Below are 22,987 nucleotides of genomic sequence, written 5' to 3'. Positions count from 1 at the left end.
AATAGGTTTCACCTCAGTCCTTTTCCCCGCAAACTCTCATCGTGAAGCCACGGACGCCTCATCAGGTTTCTCCCTCAACCACTATGTTAGAAAGAAATTCTCTCTCTGTCGAGCGGCTCGAGCCCTGCTGCAGTCGGCCCACATTCTCTTAGAGCTTTGGACGAAGAGAGAAGAATAAGGGCGACTCAAGGCTTGTGTCAGTCCGTCATTCCTTTCCTATTCAAGCTTTCAAGTAGTGTGATGGAAGTCTGCGTCTGTCTACCCAGCATTCCTTAGAGGCATGACCCAAGGAGGAACGATCAGTGCGAGACAAGCTTGTTCTCTCCACCGACTCTTTGTGATTCTAGCTCTCTAGCAACTCAAATTTCGATCCTCAGTTACAAGATTACATAAGAGTACGTCGTTTCTCATTTTTATTATTTTAAAGTTTGCATCTGGTTTCAGAGCTAAGTGCGTAGTTTGAAAAGTTTGAGGTTGCCTATCTGTGTGTTCCATTCGCTATTTGTGCATCTAGGGGGAAGAGTAATTGACCAGTGTATGGAAACGGGGAAGGGAAGTGAACTACCCCCCAACTTCTCATGACCAAAAGAATCCCTTTAGAATTTGCTTTAAATGTGTATAACAAACTTATTTGCAGGGCTATTTCTTCTTTGTTTTTAATTTATTTTTGCATTTTTTTCTTTTTTATCTTTTTCTACAGTTCTGGTATTTCTATCGACTTCAGGCATTAAAATACTCCAAGGTTCGTATAATACTTGTCTTCAATCTTGGAGGCGGACAACATGAGCTTTTTCACTTCTGATGCTTCTTTAATTCTTACTCTGGAAACTGGGATGTTGGTCAGACCCTCTGGTTTCTTCCTTCTCTCTTAAGAAAATAAAATAAAATAAAATAAGATACTCTTATAGTCACAATTGCCTGTTGTTTCATTTTCTGTCTTTTGTTCAAAACCTGTTTTTTATAATTAATCACAATTGCCTGTTGTTTAATTTTCTGTCTCGTGTTTCTGAATCACCCGGTACCAGTTCTGGCAACCTTCTTTGGGATCAGTAGGGGTGCCTCACACCTTCCCGAACTGATAACTGAGCATCCTAACCCTGTTTATTTGGTGCGTTTTGATAGTGGAATCTTCCTTTCTTCTTCTTCTTCTTCTTCTTCTTCTTTTTATATATATAAATTACGTCATATCATTCTATCTTTAATTCGTTTTTACGTTTTGGTCTAATTTTTTCTCTGTTGATTTAATCTACGTAGGATCCCGCTGTCCTCACTCCTCAGAAATGGCAGGTCGTGACTCCTAATCCAGCTAGTGGGTGCTGTCAAAGCTGCTTCCACATCCACAGCTTTGACGACCCCACTAGGGAGTGAAAGATTCTCGGGCCTATTCTTCTTTGTTATTTTGGATGAGTTTTGATGGTGTTTTCAAGTTTCTTTTTTTCTCTCTCTCGTTTTTTTTTTTTTAACACTGGCTCTGCATTGATTCCCTACTGGTTTCAAGTTTAGGATTATTTTAATGGATCTTTATTTGCCCTGTATTTGGTATTATCTTGTTATTTCAAAACCTCATTCAAGTTTGAGTTCCATGTTTAGATATCTAAATTAAATCGGTGCCATTTTACTCCATATCTCAAATTTGGATTTCCTGTCTGTCCTGTTTTCCTGCTTCTTTTAGGTAAGAATAATAATGGTTAGGGTGGACAATTTAGTTGTTGGAATATTTATATGCTATGGTTTCTTTTTAGATGTTCTTGATATATGCTGTTATGATTTTAGTCAGGATTTACTCTTTTCTATGTTGTCACTTCATGCAGATCCTTCAATCCCAGTACAGTCTTCTTGGTTTCATGGAGGATAGAGAGAACAAACTAGAGTCCATACCTGCAGAGGAAATCCTAGACAATGATCATGATGTTGACATGATTGATGCGGAAGAAGGAGAACTGAAGGAGCAGAGTCAAACCATTGGATCGACAGAAGAGACCATGGTTCAAGATGATAAAATGGTTATTAAGCAGCCTTGTAGCAGAAACAGCAGGCGTAGACAGAAAAGGAAGAAAAATAAGAAGAGTGGTTCAGTTTCAAATGTCACTGACATAAACAGGTAAGTTCATGCTTATATCATGATTATTACAATATTTAGTATCTTACACATTATGAGAAGAAGTCAAGAATTGCTTTTATTTTTCAGATGGAATGGGATAGAAAATAAGACCTTTAGAAACAAACCAGAGAACTAAAAAACTGGGTAGAATTTCATGGTGATAGGGAGTTGTAGTTGGTAAGGCCACCATTTATTGATCATCTTCAATAAACTTCATTGCCACTGTATATGAAATCACCATCTGTTACAGAGTTTGATGAAAAGGTTCTACATTTGCTCAATGTATATCCATGCAGGAGAGTAAACCTTCTTTCTTGTCCAATACTCCAATAATTGCTAAGAGAAGTTCTCCTTATGCGAAAAAAGGCTTTTTTTTTTCAAAAAAACTTATCAAATGGAAAAAGAGGATCTGTCTTCAACTCTTTGCTTGGATTACGATTTCTATTCCAATGGCCTTTGGATTTCCATATATGTTACTTCTGATGAACCCAAGTTTTTCAGTTCGGCTTTTGACACTATTGTTTTGTTAACAATGGACAAGGCCTACCGAATCCAAAATAAGAAACCACACTTCTTCCTCTTCGGACTGCAAACAGATTGGATCAAATTGGAAATACCTTGATAAATGTGATCCATTATTATTAAGATTCAATATGAATCTTATCTGTTGGATTCATATTGAACTTGGATTGGATTTAGATATTCTATACTATTAATAAATTAAGCTATAAATAATCAGAATAGTAATACATTTTTAATAGAATGAACTAAAAACGACTTTAATATTCTATATCATGCATATTTCTTTTATATAGATATAAGCATACATGTTTAAATATTACTGGATAGGATTGGGGTGTATCCTTATTTAATCTAATTATAAACATATTGAATTCCAGTGGACTTAGTTGGATCTGATTCAAATTCTAACTCAGACCAACAGATACAATTTGCAGTCTTACTATTTATTTTGTTTTATATGTTTAAGTTAAATTTCCTTATCAATTTCAGTGTGCTTTTAATTATTTATCATATTTCCTTATAGAAAAGGTCAAAGAACTTTTTTCTGATAAATAACTTTTATCATCAAAGGATTAAAACAGTACATGCAATCCTTGGAGAGGTGTGAGTTCCGACCCTTCCCAGAAACAGAAGTAAATTATAAACTATAGAAACAAGCAGATTACAACTGAGACCAATACAACATTTCCATATTTGCCCCTTGTTTGGTTGCAAGTCAGCGATGTCATTTGCTGAACTCCCGACACATTGTATTGTCAAATTCATAATTCTAATAAGCCATTTAAACTTCTTAATTTCATCTCCAAAGCACCAAATAATAGAATCCGGATCCTTCATCCACCCCACAACCAATTTAAAATCTCCTTCAATGATTAGATTTATTATATATCCTTATGGATAATAATGTTTTATTATTTCTTATAATTTTTATTACCCTCTCTCGCAATAGAAGATGAGGAGAAGAGAAGATTATGAAGAACTTTTCTTTTCTGTGAAAATTGCTTATGTGCTATTTTTTTCTTGAATTGGTAAAGTATTGAGATGTCATAATGTGATTACATAGCAGCATTCGTGTACACCAATGCATTGTACCTATGGGAATGCACAAAATGCTACTTTTGTATATTTGCTACTTTTTGGTGCTACAAAAATATGAATGAGTATTTATTGTTGGATTTTTTGTTAAATTTGTAATCCTTTTGTGCACACTTCTAGATTCTGTTGATTAACATTAAAAGTTGTTTCAGATCTGATGAATCAATTTTTGGTGATGTATCAATTTTTTGTGCTAAGTACCTCGTCATTTGGTTTGCTTCCAAGTGGCTGATGACTCAGAGGCTGAAGTGAACTTTTGTTGGATGAGGACCTGAATGCCGAGCTGGGGGCAGATTAGGTGCTGAGTTAACTGGGCTGAGCTGGGCAAGTTAGGTGCCAAACTGATTGGGCCGAGCTAGGCAGGTTAGGTAACGAGCTGACCAGACTGAGCTAGGCAGGTTAGGTGACGAGCTGACCAGAGTGCCAAGCTTACTAGAGGGCCGAGCTGCCTAGTGGCGAGCTGGATTGATTGTTGAGCTTCGTAGTTCTTTAGAGACCTGCAAGGAATCAATGTCAGAGGACTCGGGGTGGCTAACTCGGCGAGGTCGCTCCGATGCTTAAGTCAGTACTCTCATAGTAGATTGCGAGATAAAAATCACAAAGTATGAGAGTTAGAATATGCTTACTTGCCCCCCCCTATGCCATTGGAGTTGGTGCCTTTATATAGGCATTGTTTGGCGTGGGCTTCATGCACCGCATCCGAGATTTCCGAGAAGTCGTCTAAGTGGTCCGAGATTCCCTAAGGCAACCGCCATGCACGTTGACCACCCTCCAGATCGTTTGGCACGTGGGCCAACTTCCAAGGATCGTGGGAGTGTTAAGATATGCATGTCGAATTTGTCGGCGGGCACGTCTTGTAGGTCACCAGGTCGGCGCCTGTGCCAGGCTGCCAAGTGGGACGCCATCAACTTGACTAAGGCAAGTTGTTGCCTAAGTGGTTCCGGGTGTCACTTAGTTGTTCCGAGGTGCCATGTGTCACAATATCATTGGAGGGCCAAATCCGCCCTCATCAAGATCATTCCCTTCAATATTTTTACCTAGTTTAAAATGGTCATTATCCAATGTTGGTCACAACAATCTGGGGTCTTCAGAGGGATGGACTGGATACAGACCTAACATTTGGAATTTCTTGCACAAAGTGGCTGCACTCTACTTAAACCTGTGTTCTCACACTTGATAGCCCGAGGTTGTAACAAATATAGCAATTTTTTATTGTACAGCCTTGCCCATGGCTTGGCTCTTTGAGGATGAAGGTCTTCATTATGGTTAGGTTGCTTGTTTTTCACCTGCATTAGGTTTAAGTTGAGGTTGTCAATGGTGGTTTAAAAATGAAAAGAAGCTCACCAAACTCTACCAACTCTTTGGATTTCTGGTTATGTATTTTTTTTTTTATGGATAAGGGTTTTTTATCAATCAATTTATGGATAAGGTTTGGGTTGACAAAATTGCTTGTATCCAAGTTCACAAGTGCCTCATTGAACTCTGTTTGTTTAACTAACCTCACTTCTCATTACCTTTGCTAGAACTTATTCCTTTTTATCTTTTCAATTGGTGGAAGGGAGTTCTTAGTTTAATCTTCTTTTTAGTAACTATGAACTTTTTATTAGTTTTCTAATTCTATCTTTTACAGATTTGTTATAGGCGCTTGCAAACGTTTGAAGGAAAAGAAATCTTACTTGGTTTGGAATGCTGTGAGTTGTCTTGGCATATCTGCTTTAGGTGATTTTGTCAGAGAGGTAAACTTTTTTCCCCATTCATGTGCTATAATTGGTGACATGGATCATTTGCTTGTACATTAGATTGAAAATAAGATATGAGGTTATTTGATCGATCAATAAAAAAACATATGAGGTTGTTTGCATGAAATATATGATAATAAAATGGATTAGCATGTATATGGCAAGCTTCATTGTTGAAGGTATACACGACTTAAGTTTATTGCTGCCTTGCTAGACAATGTCATTTGATATGCCTGTAGCACAGATGTTCAATTTCTGTTTTATGTACTTAAACGAGCCCATCAACCGTCATTGAATCTCTTATAATGAGATCTGTATAATTAAGAGCTTTTCCTAACTTCAGTCCATGTAATACTGCCATTAACTCTGTCTTTGTAGAGTTCCCTTGTCCAATAGAGCCAGAGTAGAGGGCTAATCCATGTCCCTAATGATTTCTGGATATTTGCCCCACTCCTGACAGCCTTGAATTGCCCATGCTGCACCCAGGCTCCAGCAAAGTTTAGCCTCACATGTTCAAACTTTCAAAGGTGGCAACAAGATTCAAAGTATCGGAAAGGCAATTTTATGAGACATATCGGGATACGCCTTGGATACGCATGCGTATCGGAGAAAAACTAAGATATGCATAGATATGCTTGGAAACACTATAAATACTTTAATAAATCATAAAAATACATCAACAACATTAAATATAAGACCTCAATGAGGTGTATATACATTAAATTAATATATTTTAATGGTTTATGAAGAAATATATTGTAGTTAATTATAATTTCATTAAAAATCCTATGCTTAACTATAATTTATGAATTATAATTCTTAAGTTTTAATGTTTTATGGGATGGGAAAAACCCAACTCTCCTATCCAACCATAAAACATGCATTGGCACAACTTCTAAGTGAAAATATAATCAATAATTATTTATTATTTATGTACAAAAATTATAAAAAATAATAAACATTATATAATATATATTTTTTGATGAATGATAATAAATTTATTAATTCATAAGCAAATTTAGAGTGAGTTCATACAACACATCCTAGCGAAAGGCGCGAGCTGTAGCCCCTCCTTGAACCTTACAAGTAAACTAGGAAAGAAAAGCAAGAATCACAACTGAGCCCAAAATAATTCTTTCCTATTTACCCCTTGCTTTAGCTAACACAACTGACAAAGTATTTGTTGATCTCCCCACCCACTATACAGTGACCAACATATTCCTTGTCAACCAACTAAATTTCTTCATTTCATTCTTGTAACGCCACATAGCCTCTTCAGGATTTTTCAACCAACCCACCACCACTTTGGAATCCCCCTCAATTATTAGGTGTTGTACTCCCAGCTGGTTTGCAAATTGCACCCCTTGTACAGCAGCTAAAAGTTCTGCCCTGATGGAGTCCCCAATTCCCAAGGGACCTGAGTAGAACAACAAAATCTCTCCCTTTTCATTTCTCAAAGCACCCCCCATTCCGGATAATCCTGGATTACCAATGCTACTTCCATCAAAGTTCAACTTTAGTGAGCATTCGGATGGAGGAGATCAGCTTGTAATTGATTTGTCCTTTAGAGATGAACACCTCGCTACTACTGACCAATTTCTCCAAAGGTCATTAAAGGAGAATTGATGAAAGATTTCCAAGGTCTTCAGCCAAGGTATTGCCCTATTTAACACACATTCTTTCAAATCCTGACTGCTCCTTTCCTTTTCTTGAAAAATTCTAATATTCCTTTCTTCCCAAAGAGTCCAAATCAAGGCAGCACGAGCACATCTCCACATAATTCTCCCTATTGTTGTAGGCCAGTAAAAGGTAGAATGGTTTAAGAGCATGTGAACTTCTGCCGGTAGACTCCAACTACCCCCAAACAACGAAAGTAGCCAAGCCCAAAGGTCTGTAGAAAAGGGACAAGATATTAATAGGTGGTAACAATCCTCACCGTGAGCTCTACAGAGGATACACCAACTAGGAGAAATTCAAAGGAAAGGTCTTCTCTTTTGTAGGTTATCTAGAGTGTTTACTTTCCCATGGAATACTTCCCAACAAAACGCCATAATTTTTGGGGGAACTGGCCTGCACCAAATTTCTTTTGACGGAAAGGGTTGGTGACTAGAAGGTTGAGAGATGGACTTGAAGAAAGAAGCACAAGTGAAGGTTCCATTGGGTCTATGAGTCCAAACCCTCTTATCGGGCTTGGAGGGATCCAAACAAACCTGATTAAGACAACCAAGAAAAACAGAAAGAGAATCAATTTCATCATCCCTAAGTCCTCTGCGAAATCCAAAATCCCAAGTAGGATCTAAGGATGTTCCAAAAGGTGAGACAAATTTTGAGACCACCTCTTTTTTGTACAAAGAAACAGAAAATAGCAAAGGGAACAAATCCTTTAAAGGTGTGTCTCCTATCCAAATATCCTCCCAAAAAAGGACAGAGTTGCCAAAACAAATTTCATACTTGATAAAATTGAGGAATTGAGAAGGGTGTTGTGAATAGCCTTCCAAGGTGCTGCTAGGTTAGCTTGCCTTGATACACTAGCATCACATCCATTCTCTAACCTCCCATGAATGCTTCCCACCACCTCATGCCACAATCTCTCTCTTTCCAATGGCCATCGCCACAACCATTTCCCTAACAGAGCTTGATATTTTCTAGTTACCCTCCCAAGTCCCAAACCCCCCTCTTCTTTACTTCTGCACACAATTTCCCAATTAACCAAGTGATCATTTTCTTCTTGTCCTGGCTCCCATAAGAAATCTCTCATCAACTTCTCCAGTTTCCTAGCTTCCCTAACTGGTATCCTAAAAACAGACAAAAAATAGGTAGGTAAGTTAGCCAAGGTAGCTCTTATTAGGGTAATTCTCCCTCTTAAAGAGATATAATTCCTCTTCCATGAGGCTAATCTCTTCTCAAACTTTTCTATCACTGGGGTCCAAAATCTACTCTCCCTAGGATTTGCCCCTAAAGGAAGCCCTAAATATGACATAGGCCAAGCAGAGGTGGAACACTCAAGACACTCCGCAATAGCCTCGACCTCCCTACCTCCAAATTTATACCCGTTATGCATCTCTTTTCCAAATTTATACTCAAATTAGAAATACTTTCAAATCTTTTGATTAGCTCCTTTAGGTTTGCTACCTTTTCGCTAAAACCTCCTTCACAAAAAATCATTAGGTCATCTGCAAACTGAAGGTGGGTGACGGGGACTTGGTGTCTCCCTATTCTCCAACCCCTAATGGCATCTTCACTGTCTACCTTAGTAATGATCCTACTAATCACATCAGCTACTAAGGTAAAAAGGAAGGGTGAGAGTGGATCCCCTTGCCTGACACCCCTGCAAGCTGGAAAAAAGTCCCTCACCATACCATTTACTAGAATAGAGTAGTGACAAGTACTGATACACCCAAAAATCCAACCACACCACTTGTCCCCAAATCCACAGTTTTGCATAACCTCTAATAGAAACTTCCAGTCCACCAAATCATAGGCCTTTTCAAGATCCAATTTACAAATGAAACCTCTCTTACTAGACCTTTTCATTTCCTCCACACACTCATTCGCAATTAAGATCTGATCTGTTATTTGTCGCCCTTGAATGAAAGCCCCCTGGGTTTCACTAATGATAGAAGGGAGGACTGTTTTGATCCTCAATGGGAGCACTTTAGCCAGAATTTTATAGATGCTTGTCACCAGACTAATAGGCCTATAATCTTTTGGGTGGTTGGCATCATTCTTCTTAGGGTGGCATTAATTCCAGGGCTTATAGTGTGATTGTCTGCAAATTCCTTAAAAACTTCAACTAAATCCTCTTTCAACACCTCCCAACAGTCTTGATAAAAACCCATTGTAAAGCCATCTGGACCTGGAGGTTTGGATCTATCCATTAGAAAGACAATTTTCTTAATCTCTTCTTCCTCGAAATCCCTTTCCAGCCATCTTGTCACTTCGTCATCAATTCTTGGCTAATCCACCCCTTTCACGACTGCTCTCTCACTCAAAGTTCTTCTATAAATCGATTTGAAGTGGTCCACAAATTTTTTGACTATGTCATCCTGGTTGGTAATCACCTCATTTCCTATCTCTAGCTTTGTCACAAGATTCTTTCTTCGTCTCCCATTTGCCAAATCATGGAAGAATCTAGTGTTCCCATCGCCTTCCGTAATCCACTTGTGTCTAGATTTTTGTCTCCAATTGATTTTTTCCCTCAGTAACACCTCTTCCAAATCCTTTTTCAATTGTCTCCTTAACACTCTGTCCTCCTTGGTCAGCCCATTTTGAGATTCCTTTACATCCAAGTTCTCTATTCGAGAGATTAGGCACAATTTTTGCTCTTCAATTCTACCAAAATGATCTCTATTCCACTCTTTTATTTTGGCTCTCAACCTTTTTAATTTCTTATGAAACTTGATCCCCTTCTATCTTACCCCCCTCTCCTCACCCCACCACTCCTTCACTTTTTTTCACAAAATCTGGATGGGTAAGCCACATATTTTCGAATCTAAAAAGTTTGGGTCCTATAGGAAAAAACTCAGTACCTATCTGGATAGGACAGTGATTGGAGGTGACCCTGGGTAACACTCTAGCAACCAAGTTTTCCAAACTATTCTCCTAGGCAAGATTAAATAAGAACCTGTCCAACTTCGAACACAAAGGGGTTTTCTGAAGGTTAGACCAAGTGTCACTAGATTGCAGTAGAGGTATTTCCTTCAGTTCACATTCTTCAATAAAACTATTAAATTTCCTCATGCTTGTTGTAATTACCTGTTGGCGATTACTGGTTTCATCAGAGAATCTAATGACATTAAAATCCTCGCCCAAGCACCAAGGGCTATCCCATAGCCCCTTGATTGCATATAGTTCCTCCCACATCCCATTCCTCTCTATAGGAATTAGGGCTATAAACATTGGTTAAGACCCATTCACACCCATTCTCTATATTCTTAATGGAAATTGAGAATCTACCTATCAATTCTTCCACTACTTCTACCACATCCTCCCTCCACAGTGTACGATCCCCCCCGAGGCTCCCCAAGAAGGAGACGAGCTCCAACCTAAACCTCTAGACCTCCAAAAACTCCTCACCCATCTCCCATCTAATTTCATCATTTTGGATTCTTGTAACAACACAATATCGGGTTTTTCCCTTCGGAGTAGGTCTTTGATCACCCTTTTCTTTCTTGCACTCCCTAACCCTCTTACGTTCCAGCTAATAATTTTCATCGAGACAAAATAGCAAAAAACCCATGAAAAGGCCATAATCTCCTCATTTTAGGCATTTCCTCCTATCCCCTCTACCACTGAATTCTAAATCCCCCTCAGTGTCTGAAATTAGCCTTTCCACTTCAGATCTTTTTTTCTTCTTTGTTCCTCCCTCCCCCCCCCCCCCTTCCTAATACAACAATCATCATTTTTCTTTTCTCCATTCTTTTTAGCCAATGTCTGAGGAAGAATTTTACCCTGCTCACACTTATTTTGGCTACATCTTTCTAAGAATCCTTCCTTTTTTTTAGTTCCTCCATCATTGTATAGATCAACTCCCAAATTCTGTCTGCCTCCCCCTTACTACTTCCTTCCAACACCCTCTCTCCTCCTTCCACTATCACCCTCTCTCTTGCATCAGAACCTCTTGGATGGGAAGCTGGAATATCTGTTACAGGCATAGTAAACAAGTCAGTACCTAAAAAAGAATTGACACTCATACCTGGTAGGACGGGGGTAGGACTAGAATCATTGGAATTGAATTGCTGACAGGCGACAAATGGTTTTAAGGCCTTTCCCCTTTTTGGACAAGGTTGTGAAGTAGACATAGTGAAAGAATCACTTCCTGACGACCTACCCACTTGGAAAACCTTTCTTTGTGTTTCCGACACTGGAATACCCACATCCATCCTCACGGCTGATTCTTGTCCCTCTCCACCAACATCCTGTAATTCATTAGACTCAGAGTCAACTCCCTCGACGAAGGGAAGAGGAGTTTTCACAGCTTTAGAACCATTTTCTTCACCATTTCTAGTCTTCCCACCACCTGCCTCTTCAGTCTTTTTCTCTAAAAACAACAGCTCTGTATGCAAACTTTCTATTTCAAGTAAATCATTGTTGCTTTTCAGAGACAAACTTCCCAAACTTAACATTTCGTCTCTATCAGAATCGTCATTGCTGTTTTGTTCACTCGACCAATCTTCAAACCCTGTTCTGTTCAAATCACTAGGCTTCAGGTATCTCGAGTTGCGCCTATCTGGTGAGAGACGGTTCACCAGGTTGGATGGGACCCACTGTAGAGAGCCTCGAGACTGAGAGTCTTGAGATTTTGCGCCTGAACTGTTCGAACGAAAGGAGGGATTCGGGGGTAGAAGAAGATAGACGCTTAATCTCGTCTATCAGCTCATCCCTCCTCCCAGTCATGTGCTTACTTAAAGGGGTCCCTTGGCCCATCTGTCTTGTAATGGGCCTTGGGCTCAAGACTTGTAATATAAGAACCCAACTTTAAAGTCTTTACTTGAGTTGCCTTCTCTAGCCACCAGAAAAGGGATCCACTCGACTAGGCCCATTTTCTAAGTCTTTTCATCCCACATGACCTCTTAAAAAATCACGCCCCCCTGTTTTAATGGTCGAGCCAGCAACCCTCCCTATATGAGGTTGCTGGTTCAGCCCTCTCCCTTTCGACACTAGTAAAATTTTATTTGTTTCCCCTGACACCACCTGCGCAAAAGATCTGCCATTTGTCAAATCCTTTTCTTGCTTTCTACAGGTTTGACCTTCCATCTACCCCAAAGCTTTTTGGCTTCCCAGAATTTGTTGGCCCTTTTTAGTGAAACATTCCTTCCCATTTGAATTAACCAATCTCACAAGTCCACGTAATGCTTCTTCTTCCTCCTTCTCCCCTCCTACCATACGAGCCTCCTTACACAACCCTGCTTCAATGGAGGAAGCTAGCCACACAGAGACAAAACTCCCCTCTGTTCGTACCTCTACCTTTCGTGGAATGTCTTCTGGCTTCACACCACTTAGCAGGATTGCTACTGAATAAAGATCACCCCAGAAAGCTCCTTTCAAGATTCCTCCACACAATACAGCTAGACTCTGCTATTTCTTGTTTCCATAGATGAAATGGCAAGCCTATTACACGCACCACCACACCATCTTCGACAAAAAAAATCCTTGGAGTTGGATGTTGGATTCCATTTAAAGACTGTGAATGATCCGAAATCAACCTGAACATTGATAGCTGATATTTCTAATTCATTCTCTATTGGATCTAGGAGGGCTTTACAGTTATCGAAGGGGGTTACTATGAAGACACTCTTCAGCTTCAACCTGGTTGCCAATAAGTCAGCTACCCTCCTCCAATCATTAATCTTTTCCTTGGCTTGTATCACAAACTTACTATCCCACTCTTCTCTCTCTAGACCTCCCACCATTCTACAATGGCCTTTTGTTTTTGCCATGACCACTGGCCCTTGTTCTACCCTGCTATTGCTGTGATATGCTTTCTCCTCCCTTATGGAGGCTTTTTTATCATTTGCTACTCTTTGAACAACCAGTCAACTTCCTCCCAACCTTGGTTCTGTTTTCCTGCTGGTAGACACACCAGTTGCCTTCATCCCTTACCAAAAAATTCAGCCAAAACTATGAAGAAGCCTTTTCTATTCCTCTTACTTTCAACAACATCTCTTCTCCCTTCTAATGTACTAAAATCCTGCCAGTTTATCTGCTTACCTTTTGAACAGGCTCCAGCTATGAACTCTCTTAGCCACTCGATCACTTCTAATCCTTCCAGCAATATTGTACCCTTTTTCGCTTCCCTTACCTTCAGGCTTACCTTCCCCCTGATTCTCATCTCTTCGAACAGGAAATTTTTTGCTTCTATCTTCAAGGATCTCCTCCACTGACCTGCCTGCACGAACTCCATTTCTCTCCCTGCTTATTCAACCTTGGTTCTGGAAATCAGACTAGATTCTAGAGTAGGAAATTATTTTTCCCATTATTTTCTTCATTCTTAGTGTCAGGACTTTTAGAGATGTTTAAATCATGGGATGGAGCATCAGACCAATCTACAGGGACTTGAGAAAAAGCCTAATCAATGTTACACTATCTCATCCTAATCTCTTTTTGGATCTGCCCATGTCCTTAAAGCCACCCAATACCATAGCACAATCCATGGTAAGAGGCGAATGGGAGGAGAATGATAAGGAAGTCATCAATTGGGGTTCAAAAGAGGGGAGCAAGAACTCTATTGAGTTGGGTTGTGAGAGCGAGAAAGAAGGGAACAGAAGGGAAGGAGGTATGGGAGTTTTTAAAACATAATTATTTATTTATTTAACGATTCACATTTGTTTCAATTGCTTTGTGGATATGATAAATCATCCATAGAATTATTATATATTCAATCATTGTGATCAAATGATAAAACATAATTATTTATTTATTTTTTAACTCTAAAATATAAAAAAAATAAAAAAAATATTAAAGAAGAAATTTCAATTGCTCTATGGATATGATAGATAAATCCATAGATCTAAAACATATTTAGTCTTTATAGGCAAAGAAAATTTACATTTTCAAAATTTTTATTAATTTATATTTTCCCCAAATATCTTCATGAAATTTCCATAAATTTATTAACACAAAAAAAAGTATGATTTTGAATGTAAGAAATGTAGATCAACATAAATTTAAACATTCAAGGAAAAAAGAAATCACAAGATATTATAAAAATTTGAAAAAACTTACCTATTTTTGCCATATCGTTTCAAATTTTGAAAAATTTAACGATTCACACTTGTTTCCTGCAAATTTTTGCAAATCTAGCACTATAGGAATGAGGTTTGGAGTTTGAGTTATTTGGGGGTGAAAGAAGGCTTATTTCAGGGAAAATAAGCTTGCTTTTCCCCTTTATTTTTTTTTTTAGTTTTTGGTCGTATCTTTTTCGTTGATACACCCCTGATACGGGTCTGATACACATAAAAAAAAGACGAGACGTTCGATTTCCATGCGTATCCCGTATCTTTTTGGGCGCATCGTATTGAAATTTTAAACCTTGGGTGGCAACCAAAAATATGATTTCATGTTGCTACTCAAGGTAGTGTGAGGGGTGCGAGGCACAACCGTATTGTAAATAATCATTCTTTTACCACAACTTAAATTCTTTGATGGTTACTGATGAGGGGTAATCTGGCCCTCCAGTGACATCATATCACGTGGCAATTCCAAACCGTTGCATAACACCTCGGCACCATGTAGGCAATGACTTGCCTTTTCCAAGACAGTTGAGTTCACCTTGGATGCACCTCGCGCACCTTGGAGAGCGCCCGACACCACCTCATCTAGGGCCGACTTGTATGCACTTAGGCAGGAGCAGACCGACGATCTCGTCAGGATTGAGCCAAGGACCTCAGCATGAGGGGCGACCTCCCGCCGAGGTCCCACTGACTTGACTGAGGTCTAGGAGTTGACTTGTGTGACGTGGCGACCGACGTCTGCTACATGCAACTTATTGTCTCCGAGTCCTCTAGGATCACGTCGCCTAGGGGTGGCAAATGGTTGGGTTGGGTTGGGTAAGGGTTGAATACCAACCTACCCATCCTGACCCATGATCAATGCTTTCTAAAGGGTCATAACCCACCCTAACCTTGACCCACCCATATTAACCCACTTGGCCCATTCATATGACCCTTGCCCACCCTCACCCATACTAACCCACCTACCATCGCATATAAATACATAAATGGGTCGGGTCGACCCGTATACCATAAACAACAATTTTTTAGATAATCAACCCTCCCGAGATTGTCAAGTGGTATAAACGGGTCGGATCGACCCATGTACCCAAAAATAAAATTTTTGATGAAGCACCTCTAAATGATGCCACATGGTAGAAACAGGTCGTGTCCGCCTGTAATACCCGAAAAATAACAACTTTTTGAGAGAAACAACTCTCCTGAGATTGCCACATGGTATAAACGGGTTGGGTTGACCCGTATAGCCGAAATGCCAGAAAATGCAGAAATTAATCAGAAAATTTTGCAGAAATCTCACAAAAAATGTAGAAAATTGCAGAAATGCAGAAAAATAGAAGAAATTTGAAGAAAATAGCAAAACATAGCAGAAAATGCAGAAAATTGCAAAAAAAATAACAGAGAATTGTAGAAAATGCAGAAAATACCAAAAAATTGTAGAAAATTGCAGAAAACTAGCATAAATTGCAGTAAATACCAGTAAATTGCAGAAATGCAGGAAATACAGGAAAATTGCAGAAAAGTACCAGAAAATACTAGGAAGTTGCAGAAAATAGCAGAAAATTTTAGAAATAACAGAAAATTACATAAAATACAAGAAAGTAGCAGAAAATGCAGAAAATATCAGAAAATTCCAGGAAATTGCAGAAAATACCAAAAATATAAAAAATTTGCAAAAAAACCAGAAAATGCAGAAAACAACAGAAAATTGTAGACAAATAGCTGAAAATAGCAGAGAATACCAGAATATTGAAAAAATTATGCAGACAAATAGCAGAAAATGCCAAAAATACCAGAAAATTGTAGAAAATGCAAAAAAGTAGAAAATTATAAAAAAAGTGTATAACTTTTGCAGAAAAAAATGTATAACTTTCTGATATTTTGAACAAAATCTAGAAAAAAAGCATGCAAACATACAATTTTGGTGTATGGTAAAGAGAAAAAAAATACATATTTCATATTGTAAGTGTATGAGAAATAATCAAAATAATACAAAAATAACATTCTTTATATTTAGCCATGAGCAAAATTAAGTACATACTTTGACCATGCCTATAGATGCTATATATTAGAGTATGACATGGAACAATACTTTGTTCATGCCTACAATAGTTTGTTGCTAATTCAAGGATGCTCCTCTAGATGGAATAATAATCTGTTGCTTCAAGGAAACTGAAACATATGCTTAATCATTTTAGCTAAATATCACATGAATTTCTAGGCATACAAAATTCCAGATGGGTGAACTCTGCTTTCAACCAAGAGATTACTGATTTGAGTTTTCGTTCTGTAAATACTGAGATGGTCATCAGCTCCTACATTCCCGATATCTTTAGCACCAAGTTCAGAAAAGTTTTGCCTTATTATGATCAGTAACCTTGAACATTTATATATTTGCTACTAAAACCAAGTAAGCAATGTGGAACAGGGACACAGAGACAAGTTTCAGACAAAAAATATCCATTTTTTTGTCAACCAACTTACTTATTTTTCTATTTTACAAAAGCAAGTAATTAACCTGTTCCTTAATTATAAACAAAATAAATAAAAGATTATGGCTTGTGCATTGTTTACCCCAATTTGTTATTTTCCTTCATTATGAATCAATTCCAATTAGTACCACACAAGCAGGAAGCTGAATCAGGAAACTATGGGTTGGTCTAGTAGATTGGTGAAAATGTTCATTTTATTAAATAATACTTTCTGAATTAGTGACAGTATACTAGCAAAAACTCATGCCTTGCTATTTCTAACAGAAGAAAAACAAGAAGGAAAGTAATAGACCTAATTTGCTTAAAAAGAACATAGAGATTTTGAGGAAATATTTGGAATGTTTATTTTAGAAGCTAGATTGGGCATGATCAAGTCTTATCATGTCTGTGCTGGGTTAAAGTTATAAACCATAAGTATCAGAGTAGTTAAAAAGCTGAAGTTGTTGAAGTGTGGCATTTCTGGTGTATAATGTTAATGTTATTTTAATCAAAAGAGTGAGCTTGGAAGGTTAGACACATTGTGAATTGTTGGGGTCATTGATGACAACTAGGGACTTTTCATAGCTACTTAGACACAAGACCTCTAACATAGTTTGGGGCCATATAACTTGCCATGTGTTCCAACCTGGGATAAGCTACTCAGGTGTCCCACCCTCCTAGAATGGAGAGTGATAGGCTCAAAGATCAGCTAACTAGAATATGATTTCAAATGAATGTTTCTAGTATCAAATACTTAATTTTGATGACACAGAGAAGTTCTATCAATATTCTTTAAAGTTCTGAAGATAATTCTTTATAAATGAAGTCATGTTTAAACTCAAACAGTCTGCTGAAACTTTGTTGTTCTATCCAATATTCTTTATTCATTGGAGACCATCCCATGGTGTTGATTGAAAACTTCTTTACCAAACCATATTATAATGAATAGAGCGGCGGATTTAAGGCTATAAATTATAATAATACAATTATTATGAGCTTGGACTTGTGCAGCATAGTAGAAGATGTGACCTCCATTGCTCCAATTTAATTAACAATCAGTCAATGCCGTGGACCTTAATTTAAATTTACAGAACTGATGTGGGGTTCTGTGCTGGATATTAGATAAGATTGTCATAAAACAGTGACCATGTTCAATGGGCATGGGCGCATGGCAGCCTCAGAATCTAAGTTCAGACAAGTCATCGTCAATCTTAAACAAAATAAAAGAAATGAAGTTATCAGGAATGGACGCTCACGTCAATCCAACTTAATTAGGACCATCACCTCTAGACGAGATATAAGGAGAAGACAAGCGGCCATTAGATATTTGATAAAAGAACAAACTGAAGACATACTTGCTGGGTCGATTTGCATTAGACTATACTGTAAATCTGTGGTGTTTAATAAATGAAGGTCCATTACAAGCACCAAGTTAAGGGAGACATTCATTGATCCAGTCTGGCAGCCTTGTAGCCATTTCGTTCTTTTCTCTGTTTTATCTTTTTCTTCCAACAGTCGTCCAACACAGAGAGATCCCCATGAGCCCATGGCTCAACTTGCCATGAATCATCCCACTTAACCAATGGGGATTTTTCTGTGTCCACTGGAGAGTAAATATATGTTTCGGGCACTTTTGGTGCAAAATATATGCAACAGGGACAAGTTTCAGACATGTTTCATGTTCAACTTTTTGGTTGAACAATATGAGTATGGGAGGCAAATAATCAATGAAAGTTGAACAATGTCAAAAGATTTACCTATCCAAAACTCTAATGTACACGCGACTTGAGATGAGAACTCTGGGAAACAATGGCATTGAAGCTAAGAGGACAAACTTGTTTCAATGGCAGAGAGGACAATCTTGCTTCGATGGTGGAGAACTTGCTTCAATGGCAGAACAAATAACTGCAAATGGATTGAAACCCTAACACCTTTCGATCTTGCACTTGATCTAATGACTAGTGGAACAAAGAGCAAAGATCTGAAACTTAAATAATGGATTAATCTTCAATGATGGAAGTTCGTTCGACTGAGAACTGAGGAAAACCCAAAGATCTTTGTTCGACAGTTCAACTCTTGCAACAACTCTCTCTCGACCCTCTCCTCTTACGGTCTTACCCTCTCTTGACCCTCTCCTTACCCAAGTGACCCTAACCCCTTTTGACCCAATGGGTACCCTCGACCAACCCACCCTGACCCTCTTTTCCTTGACCCTAATGGGTCACTTGACCCATATAACTCACTGTTGAAATGGGTGGGTATGGGTGGGTTTTGAAGCAGGTGGGTTGGGTGGGTCCAAAAGGGTCAGGGTCAATATTGCCACCCCTAACGTTGCCTGACCAATAGAGCTGGCTCCTGTGCTGCCCGCTTTGGAGATAACCGGATAAGCCTTATCGATTTACGCGGAAACCACCTCTAAGCATGGCTGGTCAATAAGTCACGTCCTCCTAGAGACCTTGGACGCATTATGTGAAGCTCACGACTACCTGTGCCTATATAAAGGTATCCCCTTCAACCAGAGAAGGTACGCACAATTTTGTTCTATGATTCTCTAGTTCTCTTGCTTTCTAGCATTCTCAAAACTCTTCACTGACTTAGCAACAGAGTGTTCACCCCGGGTACTCTGACTGTTTTCTTGCAGCTCGGCCAGCTGGACGTCCGAGCTGTCCTCCAGCAGGGAGCACCAAATCGTGCACCATCAGTTACCAATCAAAAAAGGTCAATTAGTGGATGGAAGTGATGGGAGTTTGAGGGAAAATACTGCAACAAATGATTATTAATAGCACTAAATAATGTAGACAAGGAAAAGTTAATTTTATTTTTTCTTCTTGATTGTAGTGCAAGTTCTCTTGTAGGATTACTTAGAGTTATCTTTAAATGGTTAGTTAACTTAACTCATGTGTGGATTGTAGTGCAAGTCTTCTTCTTCTTGATGACTCATCTCTATTCAAGATGGGTTGGTGGTTAGGAATCCTACCTTCCATAGGTATACCCCTGTCCCTAGGGAAATCAATGAGTGTTTATCCCTCTTCCAGAAATTGAAGGATGTTTTAGTCAGTGTGATCAAATAAATGAAGTTATTTCATATTTGGAAAGAATACAGAGAAAGGAAAATTCTATGTGATGTCCTGTATTTCTTGTGCTTTGAGGGTCTCTGTCAAGACTTGCTGCACTTGGGATATTTGTTTGGACCTCCCCTCTTCTTTTTCTCATGTCCTGGTCTTGCCCACCTTGGTTAGCCAAATTATACTCTGTTGTCCCTCTATCATCAAAGAGTAGCAGGGGATCCATTCTTCAGTTTATGGTCCTTTTGTAGGTTTTTGTAGTTTATGGTCATCTATTATCGAAGTTTTTATAGGCATTTTTCTATTGATGCTAGTAGTTTACTGTCGGATTGGCTCTGATACTGAAAGAATTCAAAGGATCCTACATTTAATTGGCAAGCTGTTTAGGGTGGTAATCTGTTCAAGTCTGTTCTGAGAGCTTTGAGGCCTTCTTTGTACAGATCTAAGGGTCCATTTGGTTCGCTTCTGGAATCGGAATCGAAATCCCTCGGAATCAGTATCGGAATGGTTTGTTCCCATAGCCTGTTTGGTTCAGATGGGGAATCAAAACCAGAATTGGAATCAGCTGGAATGAGATTTCATTCCCAAGGGGGAGGGAATGGGATTCTGATTCCACCCAACCAAATGGTTGGGCCATTCTGATTCCAATTCTAGACCCCTATTCCCACGAACCGGATGGGCGGTAATTCTTATCTGTCAAACTTATATTGTCTGTGTTTGCCAGAGGTAGTATTGCAAAGTGAATTTGTTCTTGAGATTTTACTTTTACGTTGCTGAAAGATTTTTTTTAATGTGAACTCACAAAAAGACAAAGGAAAAGAAAAAGGCTATGCTTATTCTGCATTCTTATCTCTGCATTTAAGTTGAGTAATTGAATTCCCTGTTAGGAACCTTTGACCTGCATGCTCAATGTTTTTAGGAAAGTGTTGGACACATTGCCATCTTCATTGTGGATTTCAACTATTTGAATGTTAGTAATTTTGTAATTACTGGAACATAAAGGAGTTGAGATTGTCATTGATAAAAAAAGGAGTTGAGATTGTTCTTGTTGACAAATTGAAATTTCAGGTGGAAGCAATACAGGCTAGTGGAGGCCAGATGACTGCTGATGGTAAGCACCCTCGAACAGGTGGTGGCATTCTATGGAGCATTCTGAAAGCACGTGAACCAGAAGCTTACAAGGAGATAATGACCAGGGGAAAGGAGTTTGAGGTATGTCATTAATGGAAACAGTAATGTCACAAATTTGTTTTGAGGCTGGGATGAAGCGGTTATAATAACACATGATGGACCTATAGTTCCATCATCAGTTTAACTGTCTTTTGCCTGGGAAATTATAGCTGGTCAGACTAGATGGTAGAGTGACTTGACACATTAACAATTTCTTCTTGTGAAGTGTCTGTGATACAAGTCTTTCCCTTTATTAGATTACTTTGTGTATACTAGATCACTCAGGGTCTCCTATCTACGAATGGAGTGGTTCCCACATTCATACCCACAAGACATTACCTCATATTGGGAGCATCTCACCATGAACGACAAGGGAGATAGCGCACCTGTAGTGTCTGTGGGTAGGAGATCCAAGCTTATGCTAGATGCAAGACAAGCTAACTATGATCAATGTGACTGTAAATAACTTAAATGGTTAAGAATAGTTGCAAACATTACATTATTTTTTTTGGAAAACGTAAGTTAATTTTTTAGGAAATTTAAAGATACAAACAGAAACCTGCCGGAGACAGGTTAGGACTGGGGTCACCCCCCATTACATTCAATATGCACTAGTCACTTAATTACACTGTAAGCGCATTTGTTTGAGACCCACCATCCACACACAAGTCTTGAAGAATTTAGAGACTAAATTAGGTTTTGTTTTTGAACAAAACAAAAGATTTGGTTTGTAATGAGAAACCCATTTTATCGAGTCCACATCTGCGCCCCACAGAACATCCCACCATGTATTGGGAACATTTCCCAATGACAAGTACGAGAGATGTACCCAATGCATGCTGAGATGTGCATGTGGGGCGTTTGTTGGGCACCCTCTTTGGGGTGCAGATGTGAACTCCATTTTATCCAATAGAATGGGACCCAAACCAATGTATTGTCTTGAAAGCATTTGTGATTTTTTTTTATATAAGTTGTAAAACTACAATTAGACTTGATTTGTTATTAAGGGTATGAACTAATTTAGAAACATTACCATTTTAGAGTTAGTGTGGGACCCATGCCACTAATATACTTTTAGCTTGAATTAAAATTTATTTACCCATTTTCTGTGGGAGGCTAGCTATGTGCTTGAAGGAAATCTCTCGTCAGCTATGGGTTATAACATTGTAATTTCCGGAACAAACAAAGAACTTGTAATTTCTGAATTATGTTTTGAACCTCCATTGCAGAAGCAATTCATGAAACAAGGTACCAGACAAGTTCCAGAGCAAAAGGAGGGCCCTTCTGAAAGCACTGTACGCGAATCTTCTAATGAGAGTACAAATCAAACACGAAATGGAGTTGAACAGAAAGATGCTCAAGAGAGGCGCACATCTGTCCTGAACAGAATACGAATACCAGTCCCTTATGATGACCTGTATGAATCGGGCCCAACAGATGAACTTACTTGATTTTCTGAAAAGAGTTGAGTGTAAATAGGCCTAATAATTCTGTTATTGAGTTCTGTTAATATGATATTTTTCCTCTTTAGTATTTTGAATTCAATATAATACTTCCTCAATTATTTCCTAATTGGAGATATATTTGATAATAAAAGTTATGATTTAAAAAGAGGCTTACCTTGGTTTTCGGATTTCTCTAAATTTGATTTCATGCATCGAGCATTTGAAGACTTAGGGTTTGTTCGTTTACTCTGAAATCTGACATCCGAAAATACAATAATTACATTAAGAGGTATATTGGTATTTGTGAATTTTTTTTTCCTCTGAATTCTAAATGGTGAGAATGTTGTTTTGAATTCTGAATTCTGAAAATTATCAAATAATCATTTTGACTTCATATATGAGAGTTTTTTGTTTGTCTTTTTTATGGAATTATTGGAAAACAAAGAATTGTATGATTGCACTTTAAGAGATAAGAGCTAAGAGGAATCGGACAACCATTTTTCTCTTAAAGTTAAAAAGATTCCTCTTAAGAGATAAAAATTAAGAAAAAAAGAACAAACCCTTACTCTCATCATCAGATTCATCATCATTAATTAAGGCCAGAAGACTCAATCTGGAAAATTTAATACATTTCTAACATTTATAGGGAT

General features: G+C 38.4%; 1 protein-coding gene across 3 annotated transcripts; it reads left to right on the top strand.

The window, feature by feature from the left end:
• Positions 1-22,503, top strand: LOC148847024 (uncharacterized). Of its 3 annotated transcripts, XM_088949367.1 has the most exons (6): positions 7-395; positions 701-742; positions 1,812-2,101; positions 5,349-5,454; positions 20,791-20,934; positions 22,122-22,503. In XM_088949367.1, the coding sequence occupies exons 3-6, from the start codon at positions 1,845-1,847 to the stop codon at positions 22,341-22,343; spliced, it is 729 nt and encodes a 242-aa protein (XP_088805493.1). In that variant the 5' UTR covers positions 7-395; positions 701-742; positions 1,812-1,844; the 3' UTR covers positions 22,344-22,503. The 3 variants fall into 3 exon arrangements, with proteins under 3 accessions (XP_088805492.1, XP_088805493.1, XP_088805491.1); XM_088949366.1 differs by lacking the exon at positions 701-742 and having other exon boundaries at positions 1-395; XM_088949365.1 differs by lacking the exons at positions 7-395; positions 701-742 and adding an exon at positions 1,048-1,108 and having other exon boundaries at positions 1,255-2,101.
• Positions 22,504-22,987: the final 484 nt, after the last annotated feature.

Source organism: Nelumbo lutea, chromosome 6 (assembly GCF_056320005.1).
Source record: "Nelumbo lutea isolate HS-2025 chromosome 6, American lotus-T2T, whole genome shotgun sequence".
NCBI lineage: Eukaryota > Viridiplantae > Streptophyta > Magnoliopsida > Proteales > Nelumbonaceae > Nelumbo > Nelumbo lutea.
The sequence above is the reverse complement of the archived record's forward strand: the minus strand, read 5'-3'. Positions and strand labels throughout refer to the sequence as shown.

Bases quoted from the DNA above. Each gene is read 5' to 3' on its own strand.
- LOC148847024 (XM_088949365.1), top strand. From the start codon at position 1,743: ATGTTCTTGATATATGCTGTTATGATTTTAGTCAGGATTTACTCTTTT. The intron at 2,102-5,348 runs GTAAGTTCATGC...TATCTTTTACAG, and splicing joins AATGTCACTGACATAAACAG to ATTTGTTATAGGCGCTTGCA. The intron at 20,935-22,121 runs GTATGTCATTAA...CCTCCATTGCAG, and splicing joins CCAGGGGAAAGGAGTTTGAG to AAGCAATTCATGAAACAAGG.